Source organism: Bos grunniens, chromosome 12 (assembly GCF_055505025.1).
Source record: "Bos grunniens cultivar Pamir isolate PY7600 chromosome 12, Bosgru_T2T1.0, whole genome shotgun sequence".
NCBI lineage: Eukaryota > Metazoa > Chordata > Mammalia > Artiodactyla > Bovidae > Bos > Bos grunniens.
Genome location: NC_141176.1, coordinates 16,496,863 through 16,507,388, shown reverse-complemented (window position 1 = coordinate 16,507,388; position 10,526 = coordinate 16,496,863). Strand labels below are relative to the sequence as shown.

The window sequence follows — 10,526 nt, the reverse complement described above, 5'->3', positions numbered from 1 at the left end:
CTCCAAAGGGAAATACTATAACCTTCCATACAAGTGCTTCTTCTCAGTCATAAATTTGAAAAACTCACCTTCGGTGTTTTCGCCTAGGTTGAAAATATTGAAAAAGACAAAAGCGAGGGAGGACCTCCTTAGTATTCCACAGGGGACCCCCCCCAGCATGGGCTGTGATCCAGGGATCAATACTCTATGGCTATGGTTCTTCAACAAAGCAGACACGTTTCCGCCACATTACGGTCTTTTGTGTTCTTGGCTCATCTCCCCTGAAGAGTTGAAGACTTTCTGGATAGTTTACACGGAGAATAACAACTCAGCGTACTTTCTCTTTGAGGGTGGAAATGGAAGTGAGGTCGATTGATCACAGAAACAAGAGGGAACAGGCCATTACAGTTTAACCAGTGTGTAAAGAAGGCTCTTGTGTAACCAGCTATCTGGACCCTTCTCTTCGGAGAGTTTGGTTTTATAGCGAGTTGCTGTGGGGATGAAGCTTTATAGCTTGGGAGTCCTTGTCGCCACTGTCCTGTTCTGTGGGGAGCATGCCTTCGCCTTTCAGAGGTAATCCGCTGGGCTCCTAGGTGGTGGTGGGTTGTTTTCCCCATTTGCTTGACCCTCCTGGAATCTAGTCAGTGCCCTGGGCTAGGGAGCAAAACATTCGAGTCTGAAGGTCACCTCTTCCTGAAACTTTCCATATGTTGCTCTTCCAAATTGTAGATTTCAGTACAATAAGGCTCTCACTAGATCTAGGGTCTTTTTTTTCTTTTCTGGCTCTAGTTTTATTACTGAGAAAACTCTGAATGATATGTATATTCAGCAGCTATGCAAATTAAAGAAATTGAGTCTTCTGATTTTTTTTAAGTATTTAACTACTTGTACCTTAACACTTCACATGATTTATATTGTTCTTGTCTCCACATATATGATGTGTTGACTGCGGATGATTTATTTATTTTCGTACATGGAACCTGGGAGGGGAAGAGGGTAAAGTTATCGCACTGGAGGTCTGGGCTGTGCGTGGGTGTTCAGCATGGAACACGAAAGGAAGAACAGGTGTGGCATAAGAACACATGTGTGAACATATCTAGTTCTTATTTTGCTTGGCAGAGTGATTCCCTTAGGACTTTCTACTATAAACCACTCGAAAGTACTCTAGCATATATAAACATGATGTAAATACTTCTGAGGCTAGACACACTATTGTTATTAACTAGTCAGTTTTTAAGCTTTTCTTTTTTTTTTTTTTTAAATTTTTATTTTTTTACAAATAAAAATTTCTAAAAATAAACCCTCCTCCCTCCTCCCTCTCCATACCATCCCTCTGAGTCGTTCCAGTGCACCAGCCCCAAGCATCCAGCATCGTGCATTGAACCTGGACTGGCATCTCGTTTCATACATGACATTTCACATGTTTCAATGCCATTCTCCCAAATCTTCCCACCCTCTCCCTCTCCCACAGAGTCCATAAGCCTGTTCTATACATCAGTGTCTCTTTTGCTGTCTCGTATACAGGGTTATCGTTACCACCTTTCTAAATTCCATATATATGCGTTAGTATACTGTATTGGTGTTTGTCCTTCTGGCTTACTTCACTCTGTATAATAGGCTCCAGTTTCATCCACCTCATTAGAACTGATTCAAATGTATTCTTTTTAATGGCTGAGTAATACTCCATTGTGTATATGTACCACAGCTTTCTTATCCATTCATCTGCTGATGGACATCTAGGTTGCTTCCATTTCCTGTCTATTATAAACAGTGCTGCGATGAACATTGGGGTACACGTGTCTCTTTCCCTTCTGGTTTCCTCAGTGTGTATGCCCAGCAGTGGGATTGCTGGATCATAAGGCAGTTCTATTTCCAGTTTTTTAAGGAATCTCCACACTGTTCTCCATAGTGGCTGTACTAGTTTGCATTCCCACAAATCAAAACCACTATGAGATACCATTTCACAACAGTCAGAATGGCTGCGATCCAAAAGTCTACAAATAATAAATGCTGGAGAGGGTGTGGAGTTTTTAAGCTTTTCAAAATTGATATTATTTCCTTTGGAATTATCTTTTTAAATTTTTCATTTATTTTTTTAGTTGGTAGACAATTGCTTTACAATTTTGTGTTGTTCCTGCTATACAACAACAGGAATCAATCATAATTAAATATGTGTGTGTGTGTGTGTGTGTGTATCCCTGCCTTCCTCAGCCTCCCCTCTTCCCCTCAACACACCCCTCTAGGTCATCACAGAATGCCAGGCTGGGCTCCCTATGTTATTTAGCAACTTCCCACTATCTATCTTACACATAATAGTGTATATATGTTAATGATTGGAGAAGGCAATGGCTTAGCAGCAGCAGCAGCAGCATGTTAATGATACTCTCTCAATTCATCTGACCCTCACCTTCCCCTGCTGTGTCTGCTAAGTCTGTTCTCTGCTAGGTTCATCAGTACTGTTTTCTAGATTCCATATGCATGTGTTAACATACAATACTTGTTTCTTTCTTTCTGATTTACTTCACTCTGTATAAGAGGTTCTAGGTTCATCTGCTTCACTACAACTGACTCAAATCTGTCCCCTTTTATAACTGAGTAATACTCCATTATTTAAGTGTGCCACAACTTCTTTATCCATTCATCTGTCAATGGATATCTAGGTTGCTTCCGTATCTTGGCTACTGTAAATATCACTGCAATAAACATTGGGGTATATGTGTCTTTTAGAATTGTGGTTTTCTCAGGGTATATGCCCAGTAGTAGAATTGCTGGTGGAGAAAGCAATGGCACCCCACTCCAGTACTCTTGCCTGGAAAATCCCATGGACGGAGGAGCCTGGTAGGCTGCAGTCCATGGGGTCACTGAGGGTCCGATACGACTGAGCGACTTCACTTTCACTTTTCACTTTCATGCATTGGAGAAGGAAATGGCAACCCACTCCAGTGTTCTTGCCTGGAGAATCCCAGGGACGGGGAGCCTGGTGGGCTGCCGTCTATGGGGTCGCACAGAGTTGGATACGACTGAGGCGACTTAGCAGCAGCAGCAGCAGCAGAGTTGCTGAGTCATAGAGCAGGACAGAACTGAACCGACTGAGCATGAACGTATAGTAGATCTATTCCTAGTTTTTAAAGAAATCTCCATAATGGCTGTATCAGTTTACATTCCTACCAACAATGCAAGACGGTCCCCTTTTCTTCACATCCTCTCCAGCATTTATTGTTTGTAGATTTTTTTTGATGATGCCCATTCTGATTGGTGTGAGGTGATACTTCATTATAGTTTTGATTTGCATTTCTCTATTAATGAGCAATGTTGAGCATCTTTTCATGTATTTATTGGCCATCTCTATGTCTTCTTTGGAGAAATGTCTGTTTAGGTCTTCTGCCCATTTTTCAATGGGGTTTATTTTTCTGATCACCAAGTGTCAAGTAACAAATTCCACCACCAAAGAAGGATTGTTAAGAAATTGACACAGAAGTCAAATTGCTAGGGTAATTGGTTCCTTATATCTCTATGTAGTATCAAGAAATGAGATGGCTATGATTTCTAAGGTTCTTGCTAGTTTGAATATTGAATTACTTGGGTAAAGGATATAGTTTATCCAGGTAATTGGATATTACTTGGGTAAAGGAGAGGGATAGAAGAACTGCTATCAACACATCCAACCTGGATACTGTAGGCAACGGCAGCATCATTCCCAGAGAGGGAAAGGGGAGGAAGTGCACGAGGATTTAGCTTCTGTGTTGTCCCAGGCACTAGGATAGGCCCTTGGGAATGTTATCCTGTTAAACCCCCCAAATCCTCCACTCCAGGGATAGTTTCCCTGACATTCTACAGAGGAGGAAAATAGGCCTCCTGGGAGAAGAACATTGGCCCCATATCAAGCAATAAACGTACAGTTTGGACTCAATCCCATTTTTTCATCATTTCAACTCTTTTTACTGCGTAGCACTGCCTCTAAAAATTACAGAAATTAGGAAGAGAGCCAATTTGAAGAGGTCAGATTTAGTCACAGTGAGACGGCACAGACGGCTGGTCTGGAAGGTAGCCTGGGAGACGGGCTAGTGTTGGGGGTCTACTGCAGCAGGTATGAGGGTGACCTCAGGGCTTCTCAGGTGGCTCAGACAGTAAAGAATCTGCCTGAAATGAAGGAGACCTAGGTTCAATCTCTGAGTCAGGAAGATCCTCTGGAGAAGGGAATGGCAACCCACTCCAGGATTCCTGCCTGGAGAATCCCATGGACAGAGGAACCTGGTGGACTATAGTCCATGGGGAAAGAATGGACATGACTGAGTGACTAACCCTTTCACTTCACTTCACACTTTTAGCCCAGCCCAGCCCCGCCTAGGACAAGCATCATCACCGCTGGCTGTGGCAGAGTTTGGTGGGCTCACCTACAGACCCCCATCTGTAGCCTAGAGTGAACTTAACTCCTTGGTAAGACAGCCATTAGCAAGATATACCAAAGCTTGAGCATGTTTTTACAAAATGAGTAAGTTTATAATAGTTCAGTAGGACTAAATATTAAAGAAATACACTGAAAGAAAGTAGTAAATGAATGAGGAAAATTCCCTCATACATGGCTGTTCTTACTTTTTTTTTTTTTGCTTTGGTTTGGTCAGAAAATTTGTTCAGGTTTTCCTATAAGATGTTTTTAAAAAATCCAAACAAAGCTTATGGCCAACCATATACTTTAACATCTGATTGGTTGTTGGTCAGTCCCTAGGTTGTGTCTGACTCTGTAACCCCATGGACTGCAGCAAGCCAGCCTTCCCTGTCCTTCACCATCTCCCAGAGTTTGCTTAAACTCATGTCCATTGAGTCGGGAACGCCATCCATCCATCTCATCCTCTGTCATCCCCTTCTCCTCCTGCCTTCAATCTTTCCCAGCATCAGGGCCTTTTCCAATGAGTCGACTCTGCACACCAGGTGGCCAAAGTATTGGAGCTTCAGCATCAGTCCTTCCAGTGAATATTCAGGACTGATTTCCTTTAGGATTGACTGGTTTTATCCTCTTGCTGTCCAAGGGACTCTCAAGAGTGTGATTGATACTTATGCTTGAAAAGAGGGAAGAGACTATGACTATATCTTAATCAAATTATATTATATTGACAACACTGAATATTTTGTGCCTACCATGCAGGTCCCCAAGTATTGGGGGAGGGAGGAACTGCAGCTTTGTAGGCAGATGCGTATCTGATTCTTGGGTTCCATTCCTCCACTAGAAATGAAATCACAAATCTTGATTCTGAGTAAAAATAATTTTTTTTACCAAATGTTTCTGAGCATCACTCTTCCAGGAATTGTCTATTACTGAAGCTAAAAGAAAAATCTAATTTTATTCAGGGTGACAGACTTGGATGAATTATTTCTGGGGGTAAAATATATAACACCTCCTAAAAAGAGCTAGAGGTCTGGCTTTTTTCTAAACCTGCTCTTTGTTATCGTTTTCTTGGCATGATCATTTTCCTAATAATGCTTAGTGTTCAGGCAATGTCTGAGTGGCTGATTTGTAGGTGTGTTTTGATAAATCTCATCAGTGAAATGCTCTGGAACGGAAACAAAAAAAGTTTTAAAGGCATAAATACCATATGCCAAAGAGAAAGGCAGCCAAAAAAAAAAAAAAAAAAAGGTCTCCATATTCACTTGCTTTTAAAGGCCAAACACTATAAAGGGTAAAAATAAAATACTAGCAAGAATCTTGTAAACAGTCGTTAATTGCATTGTGTTCTGATTACCTAAGTGCAGGCAGTCAGCTGAGGCTATTTATCTGGAAAGAGGAAATGAAAAGAAGTAGGAAGAAAAGAAGGACAACGAATTGGAGAGTGAAGAAGGGTTGAGGATTAGAGGGCTTTTGAATTATTAATAGACGAGAGGAAGTGTTCCTTCTGTTGACTTCATATACTATCTGCCACCTGGAGACCAGCTTGTTCTCTTTCACTTAGCTCCCACTGATATATTATTTTCATCTTAGAGAACAGGGCACTAGTAGCTTTAAAATGCTGTAATGCAGAAAACAAAATTGCAGCCTTGGGCTATGTTCTGCTGTTCAGAGGCATCTCACCAGCTTTTTAAATTACAAAACAATCTTTCAGAGCTAAGGCAAGTGTGAACCATCCCTGTAAACCATACACAGGACAGACCTTGAGCAGCATAATCATATTCTTAGAGGGGACTCAGCAGTTCAGTTCAGTTCAATTCAGTCACTCCATGTGTCCGACTCTTTGCGACTCCATGGACTGCAGCACACCAGGCTTCCCTGTCCATCACCAACTCCCAGAGCCTGCTCAAACTCATGTCCATTGAGTCCGCGATGCCATCCAACCATCTCATCCTCTGTCATCCCTTCTCCTGCCTTCAATCTTTCCCAGCATCAGGGTCTTTTCCAAGGAGTCAGTTCTTCACATCAGGTGGCCAAGTATTGGAGTTTCAGCTTCAGCATCAGCCCTTCCAATGAATATTCAGGACTGATTTCCTTTAGGATGGACTGGTTGGATCTCCCTGAAGTCCAAGGGACTCTCAAGAGTCTTCTCCAACACCACAGTTCAAAAGCATCAATTCGTCAGCGCTCAGCTTTCTTTATAGTCCAACTCTCACATCCATACATGACTACTGGAAAAACCATAGCTTTGACTAGATGGACCTTTGTTGGCAAAGTAATGTCTCTGCTTTGTAATATGCTATCTAGGTTGGTCATAGCTTTTCTTCCAGGGAGCAAGAGTCTTTTAATTTCATGGCTGCAGTCACCCTCTGCAGTGATTTTGGAGCCCCCCAAAATAAAGTCTGTTACTGTTTCCATTGTTTCCCCATCTATTTGCCATGAAAGGATGGGACTGGATGCCATGATCTTAGTTTTCTGAATGTTGAGCTTTAAGCCAACTTTTTCACTCTCCTATTTCACTTTCATCAAGAGGCTCTTTAGTTCTTCTTCACTTTCTGCCTTAAGGGTGGTGTCATCTGCTTATCTGAGGTTATTGATATTTCTCCCAGCAATCTTGATTCCAGCTTGTGCTTCATCTAGCCCAGCATTTCGCGTGATGTACTCTGCATATAAGTTAAATAAGCAGGGTGACAATATACAGCCTTGAGGTACTCCTTTCCCAGTTTGGAACCAGTCTGTTGTTCCATGAACAGTTGAAAAAGCAGGAAATGTTGCCGAGGTATTAAAACTCAGGAGCTGGAAGGTTGAGTTTCAACCTCAGGACTGCTACTTGTCATGAGCAATTTGAGTTGTCTTTGAGCCTTGGTTTAAAGTGACCTGCTGTTTCACTGTGCTTGTATTTTTCACTCTATTTTTGATGCAAGCCTTCCCCCACCACCAAATAATTATTGCTTAAATCCTGTAACTCTATCCCTTCAGAGATGTCATCAAAACATATCTTTATTTTTCATCTCCCATTCCCCCCAACATATTCTACACGGCAGAGTAACCTTTCCCTGCCCTTCCATGGAAAGTTAGAAAATTCTATGGCTTTTTAGCCCTCTCTTAATTATCGACTGGGAGATTTTTGCAGAAATGCACACCTATGGTGATTTTTCTTTTGGCCAGCCAAAAATTAATTCTGTTAATCTACTAACACTTTGCAGGTTATTACATTCAATAGTTATGCCTGACACACCTGTGGTGTCTAATTTTTGTGAAATATTGTCTTCAATCCACTCTTCCATAGAAGTAAAGGAGCATTCTTCAGCACTGTGAGCTTCATTTTCACTTTCTTTATCAGAATCAGTCACTAAGGTTTTTTGTCTTTTTGTGGTCTAATATTCACATTGTCTGAATCAGAACTATCTTCTGAAGAATTATCATCTTCATTAGTATACATGTTGCTTGGACAATCAGAGAAAGGATATGCATAAAATTCACCAAAAAATTCTTCTTCACTTAAAATTTCACAATGTGTCATTTTTGAAATTTTTTCACTTATAATATACACTGTGTGTGTTATTGGCTCAGTCATGTCTGACTTTTTGCAACCCCATGGACTGAAGTGCACCAGGCTTCTCTGTCCATGGGATTTTCCAGGCAAGAATACTGGAGTGGATTCCCATTTCCTTCTCCGGGGGATCTTCCCAACGCAGGGATCAAACCCTTGTCTGCTGCACTGCAGGTAGATTCTTTACCATCTGAGCCACCAGGGATACAAGGTTGGAACAAAAACCTAACATAGCAAAATGTGAATGGGAACAATAATCCTAAATTCTGTAATGAACCCTTGATTAATCTTCAGCTCTAACACCTTCGCATGGTGATGTTAATTGTATCACCCTCTACAGGATAAAGTTACCTGTTTCTAGTCAGTTGTGATTCCATCTTCAATTCTAAGAATCTCGCTTTTACCTCCAGATTCTTGCCGCTGTAAGATCTCGCCACTCCTTTAGGTTGGCACTATTGGATGGCATCTGAGCAAAAACTGCATCCCATGAAGTGATTTTTCTTTGGATTTTATTTACCAACCTGGACCCTTTTGGCTCAGCAGTAAAGAATCCACCTGCAGTGCAGGAGAAGCAGGAGATGTGGGTTCGATCCCTGGGTCTGGAAGATCCCCTGGAGGAGAGCATGGTAACCCACTCCAATATTCTTACGTGGAGAATCTCATGGACAGAGCAGCCTGGAGGGCTATGGTCCATGGGGTCAGAAAGAGTAGGACATGATTGAATCAACTGAGCACGCACACATAGACAACTGGAGGCCAGCCTTTGCAGGTTTAGCTTTTCTCAGATTTAGCTTTCTCAGGCACCAGTCCTTCTGTCTATAAACTTGAGGGCTGGCCCATCATCCTCCCTACTAGGCTGAGTTGAAGGAAGTAACACCCCCAAACTTTATCCCTTTGGAAGAGTGGGAATTGAGAGAATCGCAGCAACTTGTTGCAAAGAATGTCAACTTAAAAATAAATGCACAATGTGAGAGTCTCGAGTTAAGTTTTTTGGGGGGCACAATGAGGACTGCAGCCCAGGACACAGCACCCCAGAGACCTCTGAGAAACTGCTCCAAATAGGTGGGGTGGGGGGTAGGGGGTGGAGTTCAGTGTATCTGTGATTTTTGGTGAAGTGGAAATACATGCAATCAGGCACATATTTTTTCCAGATTTCTGCTGGTTTTGTGAAGCCTTTGCTAGTCATGAGGAGCAGCTGTTGCCATGAAAGATTTTGATGCTTTTTTAGATATGAGGAGATACAAGAACTGGGCTCTTAAATCTGGTCTGGAGAACGTCTAACCATCTGAAGACCTGTCCTGACCATTTTTCCAGTTTGCCTCATTTCTCCTCTCCACCCTGAACTCCCTTCGCAGGGGTTGAAGGTCAGCAGCACCTGATTTCATGCTTATAGAAGTAGATGGCAAGCACCCTTGGCAAGTGCCAATTTGTAGTTGACAGAACTATTTTCACAAATCCTCCTCCTCTCTCCCCTATGACCACTTTTCCTGGTCTCTAAGTAAGGGGGCACAGAGCCAGGAAATGGATTTTCAAAAATGGAAGGCTCGACATAAGGTGCTCTCATTACTAAATGAGACGAAAGGCCCCCATCTTGAAGTCTGGCTGAACAGGAAGTCTGGCTGGGTCAGGAAGCTCTTTCCCTGCTCTGGTTCCTGTTGCCAATGATGAACCTGAGTTTGATGCAAGCAAGACAGGCCTTTATTCAATGGTCAGAGGATGGAGAAAGAGAACTCAAACTCCAAAGGTACTTTCTCTCTCAAGGGAGGGGAGTACGGGAATTTAAGGGTTAAGAGGCAGCCTGGTCATTAGGGCTCAAGGAAGTGGGCGGAGAATTCCCTGGGTGGAGAATTCCCTGGGTGGAGAATTCCAGTGCCAGCCCTCCTGCAATCTAATACTCCTTTGAACCCAGCAAGAATTGTGCCAGCAGAGTACAAAGACCCCCTTCCAGCAGAGATCTAAGCATGGTGATGAAGCAAAGTTAACTCCAGGACTTTATCTGCGTGGGCGTGTTCTTGTGGTCAAGTCAGAGCTAGTTGGAAGTGGTTGACCCTTGTATGTCTCAAAACACAGCTGCAAAGCACCTCTGCCTAACTCCAGTACTTCTGAAACAAACTCAGAGAGAAATCAAGGCCAGGACAGCCTTTAGCCTATTTTGCCTTCTATCTAGGATCTGGCCTGTTCAGTCTGGTTTTGTTGTGGGCCTCCCTAGCGTCCTGTTGACAAAACCCAGCTAGACTGTCTGGTTAAGACCAGTTTCTGTGCCTGGGGCCTGGGCTACATAGCATCTGACTGACCCCATCTCATTATTTGATTCTGCTACATTGCCCTTTGGTCAAACTGGAGATAGGAAGAGTCCAGCTCACCACAACTGGAACTTGGATGTATTGTTATATTAGTGGTATTATGGTAATTACATATTAATGGATGGTGTTACATATTAATGGTAAATTTATACCCCCATCATTGTACTCCTCCACATTTTTTATTTTTCCTTTTGTTGACTCATTTTAGTACTTTCTTGTCCCTTAATACATTTAAAAATGCCCAAGCATCTTATCTTCTAGTCAACACAAAATTTCCTTTACATGGAACTGCAATTCAACCTCTGTTCGA

At 42.4% G+C, this 10,526-nt stretch overlaps 1 protein-coding gene across 2 annotated transcripts in view; it reads left to right on the top strand.

Annotated features, from left to right (window-relative positions):
- The first annotated feature begins 412 nt into the window (after positions 1-412).
- CPB2 (carboxypeptidase B2) overlaps positions 413-10,526 on the top strand; it is a 58,512-nt gene continuing 48,398 nt past the window's right edge. The window contains exon 1 of one of the 2 annotated variants that reach the window (XM_086328945.1): positions 413-552. In XM_086328945.1, the coding sequence (XP_086185071.1) occupies positions 479-552 (74 nt within the window). In that variant the 5' untranslated portion in view covers positions 413-478. The remainder of the gene's footprint in view (positions 553-10,526) is intronic. The other variant, XM_086328946.1, reaches the window with a different exon arrangement.